The sequence below is a fragment of the Theropithecus gelada genome, chromosome 19, assembly GCF_003255815.1.
Source record: "Theropithecus gelada isolate Dixy chromosome 19, Tgel_1.0, whole genome shotgun sequence".
In the NCBI taxonomy this organism is placed as follows: Eukaryota; Metazoa; Chordata; class Mammalia; order Primates; family Cercopithecidae; genus Theropithecus; species Theropithecus gelada.
In genome coordinates, this window is record NC_037687.1 from 16,435,505 (window position 1) to 16,452,586 (window position 17,082).

The following is a 17,082-nucleotide window of genomic DNA, read 5'->3' on the forward strand; positions in this document are numbered from 1 at the left end:
ATGCTGGACCCCCATTTACATGCTCAACCGAATCATACGGTTGCAAGCTGTTTTAGAAATCATCACTAATAAAACCGGGCAAGTTTTGACTATTCTGGCCTGGCAAGAAACTCAGATAAGAAATGCTATCTATCAAAACAGATTGGCTTTGGACTACTTGCTAGCAGCTGAAAAAGAGGTCTATAAAAAATTTAACTTTACTAATTACTGTCTACACGTAGATAATCAAAGGCAAGTAGTTAAAGACATAGCTAAAAATATGACAAAACCAACACACGTGCCCATACAAGTGTAGCACGAATTCGACCCTGAAGCCATGTTTAAAAATTAGTTCCCAGCACTAGGAGGATTTAAAACGCTTACTATAAAAGTCATAATAGTAATAAAAACCTGCTGACTGCTCCCTTGTTTGCTACCCGTACTTCTTCAAATGATAAAAAACTTCATTCCTACCTTAGTTCACCAAAATGCTTCGGCACAAGTGTACTATATAAATCACTATCAATCTATTGCACAAAAAGACATAAGTAACAAAAATAAGAGTGAGAACTCCCACTAATAAAAAGTGAGAGTCTCAAAGGGGGGAAATGAGGAAAGAGAGAGACCCTCTCATATTGTTTTATATTGTTTTATACTCAGTACCTGTTTTAAGAAAAAACAAGGAAGTAAAACCAAAAACAGGCAGCTCAGCACCAGGCCCAAAACCAGGCGTGGGCCTGCCTGGCCTAAACCTAGTAGTTAAAAATCAACTCATGACGTAGAAACCAATGTTATCGATAGATTCCCGGCATTGTATAAAAGAACATTATGAAACTCTCTGCTCTGTTCTGTTTCACTCTGACCACTGGTGCATGCAGCCCCTGTCACATACCCCCTACTTGCTCAAATCAATCATGACCCTTTCATGTGAAATATTTAGCGTTGTGAGCCCTTAAAAGGGACAGAAATTGTACCCTTGGGGAGCTTGGATTTTAAGGCAGTAGCTTGCCAATGCTCCCAGCTGAATAAAGCCCTTCCTTCCACCACTCAGTGTCTGAGAGGTTTTGTCTGCGGCTCGTCCTGCTACACTAAGTCTTAACTGTCTTTTTTTTTTTCTTTTATTTTCTTTTACAGAAAGCCCAGACCTTACAATGTTTTTATTTTTTCTTTCCATTTTTCTTTCTTTTTAATGTTTTCATAGAGATGGGATCTTACTATGTTGCCCAGGCTGGTCTCAAACTCCTGGCCTCAAGACATCCCCCCACTTTGGCCTCCCAAAGTGCTGGGATTGTCAAGGGCTCATTTGTTACACAGCCATAGCAACAGAAATTTAGGAACTGTTACATGTATACCTTCTCTTTAAAGTATTTGTTACATGTGAAACTTTACATTTGTGTGATTACTAGATTCCTATCCTGAAAGACTGAAAGCTCTTAATAGCCAAATTTGCGTTCCTTTTTACCATTCTATTCCTGACACTTAGCAAGGTGCCTGGTAAATCATGCAGGCAATGCCAATTTACTCTCAACTTTCCTGCACCTCTTCACTTGTAAAAATGGAATGCACTTGGTCATTAATTGAATGCTCATTTATGTGATGAATGCTGACGGAGAGGCTGTGTCAGGGATTTGTGTTAGAGATGGACACAAAACAAATATGAAACACAAGGGACTGAGGGAAGACATAGAAGGGGACTGGGAAAGCTTCCTGAGGGAAAGGGATATTTGGGCTGTGTTTAAAAGGATGTACAGGTGCTTTCTGAATAACAAAGAGGCATGACAGGACTTTTGGCAAAGGAAATGGTGAGTGCCAATGCTTGGGGCCAGGAAGCAGCCAAGTTGGTCAGGCAATGGTGTGAAGTTCTGCACAGAGGCAGTTTGCTTTGGTGGAAAATCCTGCAGGAAAAGGTTCCTAAGGACCAATTCTGACAGCCTGCAATGTAGGTGCTTAGATTTCATCTCATTAGAAATAGGAAGACCTTGGAGGTTTGAAAGCAGTGGTGGAATGAGTGGAGTTTTTTGTTTCTCTATTTGTTTTTTTTAAGAGACAAGATGCTTAAAAAAAAAAAAAAAAAAGGCACTGTTATGCTTCCCAGGCTGGAGTGCAGTGGCAAGATCACGGCTCACTGCAGCCTTGAACTCTTGGGCATAAGCAATCCTCCTGCCTCAGCCTCCCGAGTAGCTGGGGCTACACGTGTGCACCACCATGCTCAGCTAATTTTTTCATTTTTCATTTTATTTATTTATTTATTTATTTAGAGACAGAGTTTTGCTCTTGTTGCCCAGGCTGGAGTGCGATGGCACGATCTTGGCTCACTGTAACCTCCACCTCCTGGGTTCAAGCAATTCTCCTGCCTCAGCCTCCCGAGTAGCTGGGATTACAGGCATGTGCTACCAAGCCTGGCTAATTTTGTATTTTTAGTAGAGATGGGATTTCTCTGTGTTGGTCAGGCTAGTCTCCAACTCCCGACCTCAGGTGATCCACCCGCCTTGGCGTCCCAAAGTTCTGGGATTACAGGCGTGAGCCACAGCGCCCAGCCAATTTTTTCATTTTCATTTTTTTTTTTTTTTTTTTTGAGACAGAGTCTTGCTCTGTTGCCCAGGCTATAGTGCAACGGCAGGATCTTGGCTCACGACAACCTCCACCTTCTGGGTTCAAGCGATTCTCCTGCCTCAGCCTCCCAAGTAGGTGGGACTACAGGTGCCTGCCACCACGCCTGGCTAATTCTTTTGTAGTTTTAGTAGAGATAGGGTTTCACTATATTGGCCAGGCTAGTCTCGAACTCCTGACCTTGTGATCCGTCCGCTTCAGCCTCCCAAAGTGCTGGGATTACAGGCGTGAGCCACCGCGCCCAGCCTCATTTTAATTTTTTTTAGTAGAGACGTAGGTCTTGCTATGCTGCCAGGTTGGTCTTGAACTCCTGACCTCAAGCAATTCTCCCGCCTCTGTCTCCCAAAGTGCTGGGATTACAGGCGTGAGCCACTACCCCAGCCTAGAGTTCTTGATAGTACCAGGGCTGAGAAAGTACCAGGGGTAGGAGCCTCCTAAACTGGTCCAGATGGGAAGTGATGAGGCCATGGATAGGGAAGTGAAGGTGGGAGGAGTAGGAGTAACTCAAAGGCCATTTAGCAAAAATTCACCACGCAAGGCCCTGTATTAGGGCGCTGGGTGTTCATACTTCATTGTCCTATCAACTCTATAAAGCAGGGGCCAACAAACTTTTTCCATAAAAGGCAAGATCGTAAATACTTCAGGTTCTGCAGATCTGTAGCATCTTTAGCAACTACCTACTCTGTTGCAAGGCAAAAGCAGGCAGAGATGGTAGGTAAACGCGTGGGCGTGTCTGTGTGCCAATAAAACTTTATTCAGGGACACTGAAATGTGAATTTCAGAAACTTTTCACAGGTCATAGACTATTCTTCTCCTTTGGATTTTTCCCCCAGCTATGTAAACATGTAAAAATAATTCTGAGCTTGCAGGGCCGGACAAAGCAGCCGGCGGGTCTTGCTTCGCCTACCCCTGCTATATAAATCATTAATTATGACACCAATCTTAAGGAGACGATCTTCACGACTAGTCCCTCAAAGAGCACCGCCCCTCTAACATCATCAAACCCCGCCTCCAAAGGCGGAGGCTGCGCATGCGCGGCAGGCCCTCGGGCGGGGGCGGGGCGGGGCGCAGCTCCGACTTCGGACATGGCGCACGCTGGCGGCGGCAGCGGTGGCGGCGGCCCCGCGGGCCGGGGGCTGAGCGGCGCCCGCTGGGGTCGCTCGGGCTCCGCTGGCCACGAGAAGCTGCCAGTGCACGTGAGTGGCGTCCCCGCCCTCACTCGGGGACCCCATCCTCTGGACCCCGCGGGCGGGCGCCCCTCACCCAGGCCCCGCCCGACCCCGGCCCCGCCCGGCCCCGGCCCAGCCTCGGCCTCCCCTCTGCACGGCCCCGGACCCCTCACCCCTCACCACTCACCTCCGCCCTCCGAAGGCCCAGCCCATCCTCTTCCCCTCAGGGACCCCGGCCCCTCGTCCCCTCCTCCCGCGACCCGGGCCCACCGGGACCCTCCCCCTCTCTGCAGGTAGAAGACGCCCTCACCTATCTGGACCAGGTGAAGATCCGCTTTGGCAGCGACCCCGCCACCTACAACGGCTTCCTGGAGATCATGAAGGAGTTCAAAAGCCAGAGGTACCCGCGGGGCCCCTTTCCACCTCGGGGGGCCCCCCTGGGCCGGAATCAGGCCTAGCGGGGTGAGACCTCCCCTCCCCAGGCTGCCCCCCTGGGCCGGGTGACCTTGCGCAGGTTGTCGAATCTCTCCAAGTCTTAGCTCCTTCCCGTAACAAAAATGAAAATGGATAGTACCCACCTTGTGGAGCTTTGTGGGGATTCCTGGAAGCGGGACAGGGATCTGGGGGGAGGCAGGGAGGGCAAGGCCGTGCACACTCATAGAGTCAAATCCAGCCTTGATTTCATATGTTGATTTTAAAATTAGTTTTGTTCATGAAAGATTTGGTGGGACCCATTTTGATTTTTTATTTTCAAACTCTGTAAAATGTTATTTGTCTTGATGATTGAAATTTTTGGCACCCTCTTCCCCTTTAATCTTGTCCTCAAGATGCTTCTCTGGGCTCACTGTGGTCCCAGGCCTGCTTGGAAGTAAGACGCATAAAATGCTTAGTAAGGGAGCTGGCACACAGAAAACGTTTAAAACACATGAGCTGATTTTGCAGGCCCAGAATCAAGGAGGATTACAGATAGATGGGAAACGCTGGGATCATGCCCTTGTTTTTATAGAAGGCTCACTGAGACTTGGAGTGGCTAAGGGACCCACCTAAGTGGCAGAGGTGACACTAGAACTCAGACCCTCTGAGTCAGACTCATGGAGGTCATATCCTTACCTTACTGCTGTCTCCTCTTAGGAAACATGGTGGGGATGGCCTGGTTTCTTTCCAGGAGCCCAGTTCTAAGGGCTGGGCTGCAATGCAACCTGAAGGGAGACTCCATCTCTTCCCTCCTATTACACGTTTCCCATACTTGGCGGTACCATTGGTATTTATGCATTGCAATTGTTTGCTGAGATGGAAACCTGTGTCATAGTCATCTCTATCTGATATGAAATGAGGGAATTTTTCACATTGCTTGGAGGACTTTGGCCTCCTGCCACTTCTTGGAGTCCAGGCCTTGCGATTGGCTCTCCTGACATTTTCAGAACCGAGTGCCCATTCTTGGAGTGTTTTGGGGGAGCTGAGCAATGTCAGTATTCTCTCATTCTCACCAGGAGGAAACAAGGAGCTCAGGCCTAGCCAGTCAGGAGATAGATCATGGTGTACAGATGCTATCACATGGGGCACTTTTTTTTTTTTTTTTTGGAGACGGATTCTCGCTCTGTCTCCCAGGCTGGAGTGCAGTGGTGTGATCCTGGCTCACTGCAACCTCTGCCTCCTGGGTGCAAGTGATTCTTGTGCCTCTGCCTCCTGAGTAGCTGGGACTGCAGGCACGCACCACCACGCCAAGCTAATTTTTGTATTTTTAGTAGAGACAGTGTTTGACTGTGTTGGCCAGGCTGGTCTCGAACTCCTGACCTCAGGTGATCTGCCTGCCTTGGCCTCCCAAAGTGCTGGGATTACAGGCAGGAGCCACTGCGCCTGGTGGGTCACATTTTAGGTTCCTTTGTTGTCTGTTGAGAAGGTTTTTATGTGGCAGTATCAAGGGAGTGGGGAATAGATGACATTTTTCATTTACTTCCTAAGACCGTTTTGCCCACTTCGTTGTTTCTTCTAGCATCGATACTCCTGGAGTCATCAGACGTGTCTCACAGCTCTTCCACGAGCACCCTGACCTCATTGTTGGATTCAACGCTTTTCTTCCCCTTGGATACAGAATAGACATTCCCAAGAATGGCAAGTTAAACATACAGTCGCCTCTGACGAGCCAGGTATGCTGCTACAGTGGTTCGGGTGATCTCAGCCTTCACTGCGTGTATCTTGCTACTCAGGTTGGGCCACGTGTCTCTCTTGTATCATTGCTAGAAAGCCACTTAAGATCTGTTCTTTTTCTAGACATGCTCATTGCTTCTAGCACAAATCAAAATAGATATGGAAACACCTACACAAGCAGCCTCTGCCTCCCAAATTGATCTGTTTGGAAGATTTAAATCAAGAGTAGATGTCAGGGAGGTATCCTCCTAACACAGAATAACCACCCCAGCAGTTGCTGAGGTCTTGGCTTGAGGCTTTCCCAGCGAGCATACCAGGCAGGCTTGCCCTTGTATTTGGGTATGTCCTCGTCTGCCTCTGATCACTCTCAGTACCACCTACAAAATAAAGTGATTGAGATGGTGTGTGAATAGCCACGTTTATGGTGGTTGTGTTTCATTGTTGATAGGATTATTAGCTCAGTTGGGACTCCTGGCTTGGCTTTGGTCCTTCCTTGGGTGATAGGTGCTGGCCCTCCTTTTTTTTTTTTTTCTTTTTTTTTGGAGATAGAGTCTGGCCCTGTCACCCAGGCTGGAGTGCAGTGGCGCAGTCTCAGCTCAGTGCAACCTCTGTGGTTCAGGCGATTCTCCTGCCTCAGCCTCCAGAGTAGCTGGGGTTACAGGCATGTGCTACCATGCTCGGCTAATTTTTGTATTTTTAGTAGAGCTGGGGTTTCTCCATGTTGGCCAGTCTGTTCTTGAACTCCTGACCTCAAGTGATCTGCCTGCTTCAGCCTCCCAGAGTGCTGGGATTATAGGCATGAGCCACCATGCCTGGCCTCTTTTTTTTTTTTTTTTTTAAAAAAAAAAAAAGACAGGGTCTCACTCTGTTGCCCAGGCTGGAGTGCAGTGGTGCCATCATAGCTCACTGCAGTCTCAACCTCCTGGGCTCAAGTGATCTTCCTGTCTCAGCCTCCTTAGTAGCTAGTACTGCAGGTGTGCACCACCATGGCCAGCTAATTTATTATTATTTTTTTTTTTTGTAGTGACAGGGTCTCACTATGTTGCCCATGCTGGTCTTGAACTCCTGGCCTCAAGTGATCTGCCCACCTTGGCCTCCCACAGTGCTGGGATTACAGGAGTGAGCCACCATGCCTGGCTCACTGCCCCTGCTATCTCTGCGGTGTCTTCATGCTTGAGTTCACTAGCGCCTCTGAGAAAAAGAAAGCCTACTTAATATTTCCTTTTATAAGATGTCCATTGTCATTTTTTGCACCTCAGCACTATTGCCATTTAAGGCATAATTCCTTGCTGTTGGGGGCTTCCCAGTGCGTTATGGGATGTTTAGCAGGATCCCTAGCCTGCACCCACCAGACCTTCACTCAGTTCTGACAGCCAGAAATGTCTCCAGACATTGCCTGGTGTCTCCTTGGGGGCAAAAGTGCCCCTGTTGAGAACCACTGGTGTAAGTGAACCAGCTCTCCCAACCTCCTCCAAGGCCTCACCCCGAGAGTTTTAACAGGGAATGTCAGAATCTACTGCTGGATCCACTTGGTAGGTCTGTCCTTTGATGGAAGAGATGGTAGACTGTCCAGTCAGTTGGAAAGAGAACAGCGAAGGGTAATGTGGCAGTGCTTTTGTATTAATTCTGTGTACAAGGTGTGTGTCAATTCTGCTGCTGCTCGGCCAGGCGCGGTGGTTCACGCCTATAATCCCAGCACTTTGGGAGGCTGAGACGGGTAGATCACAAGGTCAGGAGTTCGAGACCAGCCTGGCCAACATGGTGAAACCCTGTCTCTATTAAAAATATAAAAATTAGCCAGTCACAGTGGCGCATGCCTGTAATCCCAGCTACTTGGGAGGCCGAGGCATGAGAATTGCTTGAACCCGGGAGGCGGAGGTTGCAGTGAGCAGAGATTGTGCCACTACACTCTAGCCTGGGTGACAGAGCAAGACTCCACCTCAAAAAAAAAAAAAAAAAATTCTGCTGCTTCTCTGTGCAAGACCCTGTCCGTCGACAGCCTGTTGTCTCCTGAAAGCCAAGGAGCGAGTCTCAGTTGTTTTTTCTTTTTTTGAGATGGCGTCTCGCTCTGTCGCCCTGGCTGGAGTGCAGTGGTGCAATCTCAATCATGCTCCCTGCAACCTCCGCCTCCCGGGTTCAAGAGATTTTCCTGCCTCAGCGTCCTGAGTAGCTGAAATTACAGGCATGCGCCACCATGCCTGGCTAGTTTTTTTGTATTTTTAATGGCCTGACCACCTGGTCAGGCCGGTCTCGAACTCCTGACCTTGTGATTTGCCCGCCTCTGCCTCCCAAAGTGTTGGGATTACAGGCGTGAGCCACCGCACCTGGCCGAGTCTCAGCTTTAAAGGGGAACTTGGAAGCGTGTGGCCACTGAACTCCAAAGAGCCTTCCATTTCCTGTTTGCAAATGAAGCCCCAGGATCCAGATGTACTGCTAGCGCCTCAGACCATGAAAGCCTTAGCAAGATTAATCTCCGGAACAATTACGACTGCGGGAGAAAGCCAAGCTCGTTTGCAGTAGGAGCATCCACGAGAGCACTTTGCAGAGCCTGAACGCTGTGGAAACACTGGGTGTCGTTCCTGTCACTCACTCAGAAACAGCCGGAGTGGAAAGATGTGAACTGTGCATCCTGCATGTGGACACTGCCTTTCAGCAGAGTCCCTGCCGGTGGAGTAACTCGACTTTCAGGGCTAGATCATGACAGGCGCCACACTGTGGTTGTATTTGGAGTTGGCTCTTCCTTTAAGTAGCCGCGGGTCCCCAACCGTGGAGGGCTGGCAGTCTCGTCTCCCCGTAGGTGGCTTAGGTGACAATGATGACGGTGCAGGCCCATTGATTTGGGGAAAGGCTTGAAAAGAACTTTTCACTTAGTAGCTACTCAGCAGGGCCTTGGTCATCTTCCTGCAGCCTAGGAACAGTCATTTCCAGGGCTTCCTGTCTTAGCTATAGAGGTTTGTTCTCTTCGGGGCACCTGGGAGCCCACTCGCTTCCAGTTGATATTGACACAGGTGCTGTCAGGTTTCCAGCCCTGCTTCCCAGCAGTCTGGGCTGTTGTTTGAGTGGCTTCAGCACAGACACATGAGAGATAGCCCAGTCCAGGCTGTGACTTGCGTGGCTTCAGGAGTCCTTTGAGCTTTTGGCTCCCTGGAGTCCTTTGAGAGGCCATCATCTGAAAGCCTCACAGGGTTTCCCACACACAGAGGCCCTGGTGATACTCCTTTTTTCTTTCTTTCTTTTTTTTTTTTTTTGTAACGGAGTTTTTCTCTTGTTGCCCAGGCTGGAGTGCAATGGCACGATCTCGGTTCACTGCAACCTCCGCCTTCCCGGTTCAAGCTGTTCTCCTGCCTCAGCCTCCTGAATAGCTGGGATTGCAGGCATGTGCCACTGTGCCTGGCTAATTTTGTATTTTTAGTAGAGATTGGGTTTCTCCATGTTGGTCAGGCTGGTCTCAAACTCCCGACCTCACATGATCTGTCCGCCTCAGCCTTCCAAAGTGCTGGAATTACAGGCGTGAGCCACTGCACCTGGCCATCTTTTTTTTTTTTTTTTTTTTTTTTTTTTGCGACGGAGTCTTGCTGTGTCACCCAGGCTGGAGTGCAATGGCATGATCTTGGCTCACTGCATCCCTGCCTCCCGGGTTTAAGCGATTCTCCTGCCTCAGCCTCCTGAGTAGTTGGAATTACAGGTGCCTGCCACCACTGTCAGCTGATTTTTGTATTTTTAGTAGAGACGGGGTTTCACCATGTTGGTCAGGCTGGTCTCAAACTCCTGACCTGGTGATCCGTCTGCCTCGACCTCCCAAAGTTCTTTTTTTTTTTTTTTTAGTTTAATTGAATTTTTTTTACTTTTTTATTTTTTTGAGACACCATTTCACTATCACCCAGGCTAGAGTGCAGTGGCGTGATCTCGGCTCACTGCAACCTCCGCCTCTGAGTTTCAAGTCATTCTCCTGCCTCAGCCTCCCAAGTAGCTGTGATTACAGGTATGCAACACCACACCCAACTAATTTTTGTATTTTTAGTAGAGACAGGGTTTTACCATGTAGGCCAGGCTGGTCTCGAACCCCTGACCTTAAGTGATCCTCCCACCTCAGCTCCCAAAGTGCTGGGATTACAGAAGTGAGCCACTGTGCCTGGCCTTTTTTACATTTTTAAAATAGAGACAGGGTTTCACCATGTTGTTCAGGCTGGACTCAAGTGATCCTCCTGCGTTGGCCTCCCAAAGTTTTGGGATTACAGGTGTGACCCACCACTCCTGGGCAGTATTCTCTTTGTTTCTTAGTTTTTCTAGTTTGACTGTTTTAAAGTATCATTTTTTCCCCCTCAGTTTATCACAAAGCCTGCTGGCTACTGACAAGTAGGGAGTGGCCCATAGGTCTAAGGAAGGTGAATAAGGGAGTCCCAGCCTCGGGCAGCCTTTGGTGCAGGGTGTCTTAACTTCAGTTTTGGGGGCTAGACTATTCTTTATGGCGAGGGGCCACCCTGGGCACTGTCTCCACCCACCAGTTGCTTCCAGATGTGATAACCTGAAGTGTCTTCCGTGTTGCTGAGTATCCCCTGGGCGTCAGAGTTGCTCCGGTTGAGAACACGAGTCTAAAGGGGAAAGACATACACAGGCCATGGTGTGTGGCCAGTGACAACCCAGGGAACTTGTAGGAAGGAACCGCTTCTTACTGGAGCCTCGCCTCGGCCTCCTGAGTCAGCATCATTTCCTGTCGGGTAATTCAGGCCTTGGTTGTAATGTCATCTCTACAGAGAACCCCCCTAGTCCCTACCCTGTGTCATTCTTACGCCACCCTGGGTTATATATTTCAAAACAGCTAGGAAAAGAAGTTCGAAATCCATTATTTCTTGTTGGTTTTTCTTCCTTGGTAGATGGTGAGTCCTTAAGATGAGGTGGGCCCCTCCATTGTCTTGTTCATGACCATATCCACCTTCTGGAACATTGCCAGGGGGCAGTGCATGGTGCAGGAATGAGAAACTGGATGCTGGTGGGAACGTGGCCGCTCTCAGCTAGCGGGTCCTCTTCAGGGCAGACCCTGCCTCGTGGAAGATGACAACCGGCTTGGACAGAGACAGAGATAACCCCTTAACGTGCAGCTCCTAACATAAACAGCCCTTCGACTTTCAAAGGGAGCCCCCTGCCTACTGTCTGGGGGAAGTCCCGCTAGTTGTCAACAAGTCAGTTCTTGTGTTTGTATATTCTTGGCTCTTGGAGCAGGCGGTGACCCCTTCTCCGATCCAGGCCCTGGAGTTTATTGAGGGCTCTGCGAGTCAGGCCCTGGGGTTTATTCAGAGGCCCTGCTCTCAGGGTTCCAGTACAGTCAAGGTGGGGGTCTGGTGAGAAACAGATGGGCAGAGTCGGGCTGTGTGCGGGAGGGGGCAGAGAGAGGATGGAGCAGGCCGAGGAAAGGTGGGAGGAGGTGCTGTGGGCAGGACCTGTTTCATGAGGGACTGTTCCTGGTGGGGTGTGATGGCCTGAGGTGAGAGTGAGTGAGTATGCTTGAGGAACAGCCAAGGAGAACGGCAGGGTCAGGAGCTGAAGGAGAGAAGGGGGAGAGGGAGCCAGGAGCGTGAGAAGTACCGGATGGTTCTGGGAGGCGGTTCTGCTGCTGTGCTGAGAATCAGGGGTCAGGAGGCCCCTGGGAGACCAGGGAGGGGGCCCAAGTAATGGAGGTGGGGTAGACAGTGATGGAAATGGAGTGGATGGTGACAAGGACCAGAGAGGGTCCCAAGTGATGGGGACAGAGAGGGTGGTGACAAGGACTAGAGACAGTCCCCAAGTGATGAGGACAGAATGGATGGTAACAAGTGCAGAAGGCCCCTGAGTGATGGGGACAGAGGTGGACAGCGATGGGGACAGAGTGGATGGTGACAGGGACCAGAGACAGTCCCCAAGTGATGGGGACTGAGTAGACAGTGATAGGATCAGAGTGGATGGTAACAAGGACTGGAGAGGGGTCCCCCGAGTGATAGGGACGGAGTGGACAGTGATAAGGAACAGAGAGGTGCCCCGAGTGATGGGGAGAGAGTGACTAGTGACAAAGACCAGAGGGGGTTCCCATGTGATGAGGGCAGAGTGGATAATGATGTAGATCGGGAGCGGGGAGGGTGTCAGTGAGAGTGAGAAGTCTGGGGTGATCCCAGGATGCCTGATTCTCTGGGTAAAAGTGTGGGCCAGTGCTGAGGTACATAAGGCCGGGGCAGTTGGGGGGCTGCTGTGTGTCTGTGAGGTGCCTGCCTCACTGGTAATCGGTACCCAGGTGGGGCTGTGTGTGGATGCTCAGATGGATGTGTCGGCCACGCAGGATGGTTTGTCATGGTGTGGGAGGCAGTTCAAACTCTGCCTGACGAGGCCGGCAGGGCACAGGGAGAGAGGAGGTGCCAGAAGAGAGAGAGAAAGCTGGGCTTGTGCTGGGTGGTTTAGAGCAGCACAGTTGGCACATGGCGGCTTGGCGGCCAAAGCCAGCCTGGCTCAGCGTGATTGGTTGTGATTTTTACAGTTTCAAAGGATTAAATTTTTAAAACTATTTCATATTGTGATACTATTCACATAACATAAAATTCATCATCATCAGTTTAAGGTGTTAGTATATTCACAATACTGTGCAACCATCACTACTAATTCCAGAACATTAACGTCACCCCAAGATCAAACCCTGACCCTCCTAATTCTCTCCCCTTTGCCCCTGGCCACCATGAGTCTGCTTCCTATCTCCATGGATTTGCCTGTTCTGGACATTTCATATCAGTGGGGTCATACACCATGTGGCCGTTGGTGTCTGGCTTGTCATGTCACTCAGCATCGTGTTTTCCGGGGTCATTCACATCGGAGCCAGTATCAGTGCTTCCTTCCTCAAGACTGAATCATTCTCCAGTGTGTGGCGGGACCACATTTCGCGTGCCCACTCATCTGTTGATGGATGTTTGGCCTATTTCCACCTTTCGGCTGTTGTGCGTAGTGCTGCAGCGAACATTCATATGTGAGGATGTGTTGGAACACCTGTTTTTCTTTTTTTTTGAGACAGGGTCTCGCTGTGTCACCCAGGCTGGAGTACAGTGGCGGGGTCTCTCTCAACTCACTGCAACCTCTGCCTCCCAGGTTCAAGGGATTCTCCTGCTTCAGCCTCCCAAGTGGCCAGAATTACAAGCTCCTGCCACCACACCTGGCTAATTTTTTTGTGTTTTTAGTAGAGATGGGGTTTCACCGTGTTGGCCAGGCTGGTCTCGAACTCCTGACCTTGTGATCCGCCCACCTTTGCCTCCCAAAGTGTTGGGATTACAGGCATGAGCCATTGCACCCAGCTCTTTTTTTTTTTTTTTTTTTTGAGATGGAGTTTTGCTCTTGTTGCCCGGGCTGGAGTACAGTGGTGCATTCTTGGCCTCCTGGGTTCAAGCAGTTCTTCAGCCTCCCAAGTAGCTGAGACTACAGGTGTGCACCACCACACCTGGCTAATGTTTGTATTTTTAGTGGAGACGGGGTTTTGTCATGTTGGCCAGGCTGGTCTCAAACTCCTGACTTCAAATGATCTGTCCACCTCAACCTCCTAAAGTGCTAGAATTACAGGTGTGAGCCACTGCAGCTGGCCTGAGCACCTGTTTTCAGTTCTCTTGGGTATAGACCTGGGAGTGGGATTACTGGGTCATATGGTAGTAATAATTCCATGATCAACCTGTTGAGGGAACTGCCACACTGTCCCCCGCAGTGGCTGTACCATCCCATCTGGCTCTTTTTGCCAAGCCCTGGTCTAGAGCGTGGTTCCCCATCTTGTCGCAGTGGTACACTTTAGGGGATCAGATGCATGCAGATCTTGGAAATGCCTCCTTGGAGTGGTGGGGGGCTTGCAGGGAGCCTACAGCTGCCTCTGAAACAGACCTTGGCTCCATGCTGCTTCCCCACATACCCACACCCTGCGCGTTCCAACCCCTTCTGCCGTCAAACCTGTGCACCGTGGAGAAACAGACGCAGCCCCCTGTGAGCCTGAGCAAAGAGAATCCTCGCGGACATCCCCGGAGAATCTTAGAATCCTGCGACTGACTGGGCGCAGTGGTTTACACCTGTAATCTCAGCACTTTGGAGGCCAAGGTGGGCAGATCACTTGAGGTCAGGAGTTCGAGACCAGCCTGGCCAACATGGTGAAACCCCATCTCTGCTAAAAATACAAAATTTAGCCAGGCGTGGTCGCACAGCGCCTGTGATCCCACCTACACAGGAGAATCACTCGAACCTGGGAGGCAAAGGTTGCAGTGAGCTGGGATCGTGCCACTGCACTCCAGCCTGGGAGACAGAGCAAGACTCCATCTCAAAACAAAAAGAACAAATCCCGCCACCCCAGGAGAAATTGTTTTAGAATCGCGGCTGCTCTGCGTCTTGTATTTCTGCTTTTCTCAGCTGAGACTTTCTAGAATTGTCTCTGTACCCATTGTTCTGGGCAGAATTGTGTCATCCTCGCACCCCACATTCCACCCCAAATTCATGTATTTTAGCCCTGGCCCCCAGCACCTCAGAACGTGACTGTATTTGGAGATGGAGCCTTTGAAGAGGTGATTTAAATGAGGCCATTAGGGTGGGCCCTAATCCAGTCTGATTGGTGTTATAAGAAGAGGAGATTGGAACACACATCAGGGACATGCGTGCACAGAGAGACGACCACATGAGGACACAGACAGTGGCCGTCCGCAAGCCAAGGAGGGAGGCCTCAGAAAACCAAACCTCCTGGCACCTTGACCTTGGCCTCCTGGCCTCCAGAACTGAGAACCACTGACTTCTGTTGCTTCAGCCAGTCTGGGCTACCTCATTGTGGCAGCCTGAGCTGATGAATGCACTCACCCCACTGATGGTGCCTGTGCCCAGCAGAGGTACCTGTTTCAGTACAAGACAGCAGTGGTGTGCCTGGCCTTGCCTGTCCCAGTAGATCCTCAGGGTCAGCGTTTGGGTCACATGCAGTGTTGGGCACCGCAGGGCAGCGGAAACAGTGAAGTCTGTGTGTCCCTTCATCCGTTCACTTTATCATCCCCAACGGGGTGAAGCCCACTCTGTTCCTCATACTGTTCCAGGCACTGAGGATACAGCCCTGATCAAAACCCCCGCCCTCGTGGAGTCCACCATCTAGTCAGGGACTGACAGACAATACAATGAGTAAAACACATGATCCGTAAGGTAGCGACAGGGGCCACGGAGAAAAATGCAGGAGTGCTGGGAGGTGGCGTCATTGTACTTTGGTGAAAGAGCGTTCTCTGGGACTCACCACGCGGGGGTTGTGCAAGCAAAAACCTCAGCCAGGCTGGAGGAATCCTGACTGGCTGGAGACCCAGCCCTTGTGTGCTGGGGATAGTGCAGCATAATTCTGGTTTAGAAACAACAGCTCCTCCTTTGGGGGCGTGGTCCTGTCCCACCACAACATAGGAGGGAGGCAAGCTTGTTTCTATTTTTGCTCATATCGGCTGCAAAGTACACGCATAGAGGGCATTCTTGGTGGGTGTTCAGGGCCTGTCTTTTCTCCCAAGCAACCGATGCACCTCGTTGCGATTGGCCTGGGGCTTAGCACCAAAAATGTCATGTCCCTTGAAGTCCCCAACAACCTGGACGGTGGGTCACCTCCAACCTCCAGCGTCCCCACCTTATGTATCCTACCTTGGCATCACTGTTGGCAGCAGGTGCCTTCCCACGTGAAGGCAATCTTGCTGAAACAGATTGCAGAAGGCGTGGGAGACTTCTCTATTATACGCAGCCTAGCACTTGGCGCCGCAGAGGCTTCAACATCCACTTTGTACATTTCTCCTGAATGTGAAGTTTTCCAAATGGAAGGTGCTCATTGAACTTGTAGTGTTCTTTGAGTAGATGGGTAAGGATCGGGCGGAGGGGAACTGGGGAGACTCACCTGTGCACCCCGCCCTGCTTGCCTCCGGGCTCTCAGAAGTAATCTTTCCCTGCCTCTAATAAAACCTGGCTCCGTGCTGAGTTTTTTCCGTTCCTGTGCAGACAGTGGCTGGGCCTGGCGTTTTTCACAGTCTGTTTCCGGCGTCGGGCCTGGCAGTAACTCATTGTCGCCTTGTCAGGAGAATTCGCACAACCACGGGGACGGTGCAGAGGACTTCAAGCAGCAGGTGCCGTATAAAGAGGACAAACCCCAGGTACCCCTGGAGTCCGATTCCGTGGAATTCAACAACGCCATCAGCTATGTGAATAAGATTAAGACCCGCTTCCTAGACCACCCGGAAATCTACAGGTCGTTCCTGGAGATCCTGCACACGTACCAGGTAAGAGCTCAGATTACAATTCCTTGTGGGTTTTGGATTTCATCCAGTTTGAGGCCCTGCAGATATCTGACAGATTTTCCTGTCAGAATTCGTAAAGTCCTGTGAAATTCTAATTAGTTGTGGGCTTTTATGTTTGTTTTTTCTTAGACAGAGTCTGGCTCTGTTGCCCAGGCTGGAGTGTAGTGGCACAGACTCGGCTCACTGCAGCCTCTACCTCCTGGGCTCAAGCCATCCTCCATCCTCAGCCTCCCAAGTAGCGGAGGCTACTTGGGGCTAGAACATGGGCGCGCGTCACCACACCTAGCTAATTTTTGTATTTTCTGTAGAGACAGGGTTTTGCCATGTTGCCCAGGCTGGTCACAAACTCCTGAGCTCAGACAGTCCATCCACCTCAGCCTCCCAAAGTGCTGGGATTACAGGTGAGAGCCACCGTGCCCAGTCATCTTTGTTTGTTTGTTTGTTTGAGACAGGGTCTTGCTCTGTCACTCAAGTTGGAGTGCAGTGGTGTGATAATAGCTCACTGCAGCCTCGACCTCCTGGGTTCAAGCAGTCCTCCTGCCTCAGCCCTCCAAGTAGCTGGGACTACAGGTGTGCATCACCACACCTGGCCAAGACCGTCTTTTTATCAGATGACTTTGTTATTGCTTAGGCAATACGACCACCCTTTACTTTGCTGATGACAACTGGGCTCGGCACCAGGAACTGGGGCTACAGAGACAAATGGCTGCTCCTGCTTAGCTGTTCATTGCAGTGGTGGGAAGAAACTCAGAGGTGGATTGGGGTGGAAAAGAAAGGATGTGGGCAGGAGAGGTGAGTCAGGATTAACATGGTTCCCAGCCCGGTTCCCAGCCCGTCCCGGGCCAGGGAGGGACGGTCAGGTTGAATCTTGACAGATCAGTTGGAACCAGTAGGCAGGT

General features: G+C 50.4%; 1 protein-coding gene across 2 annotated transcripts in view; it reads left to right on the plus strand.

The window, feature by feature from the left end:
- The first annotated feature begins 3,660 nt into the window (after nucleotides 1–3,660).
- SIN3B (SIN3 transcription regulator family member B) overlaps nucleotides 3,661–17,082 on the plus strand; it is a 50,160-nt gene continuing 36,738 nt past the window's right edge. For both annotated transcript variants that reach the window (XM_025368125.1, XM_025368126.1), the window contains exons 1-4: nucleotides 3,661–3,785; nucleotides 4,052–4,158; nucleotides 5,752–5,905; nucleotides 15,965–16,165. In XM_025368125.1, the coding sequence (XP_025223910.1) occupies nucleotides 3,675–3,785; nucleotides 4,052–4,158; nucleotides 5,752–5,905; nucleotides 15,965–16,165 (573 nt within the window). In that variant the 5' untranslated portion in view covers nucleotides 3,661–3,674. The remainder of the gene's footprint in view (nucleotides 3,786–4,051; nucleotides 4,159–5,751; nucleotides 5,906–15,964; nucleotides 16,166–17,082) is intronic.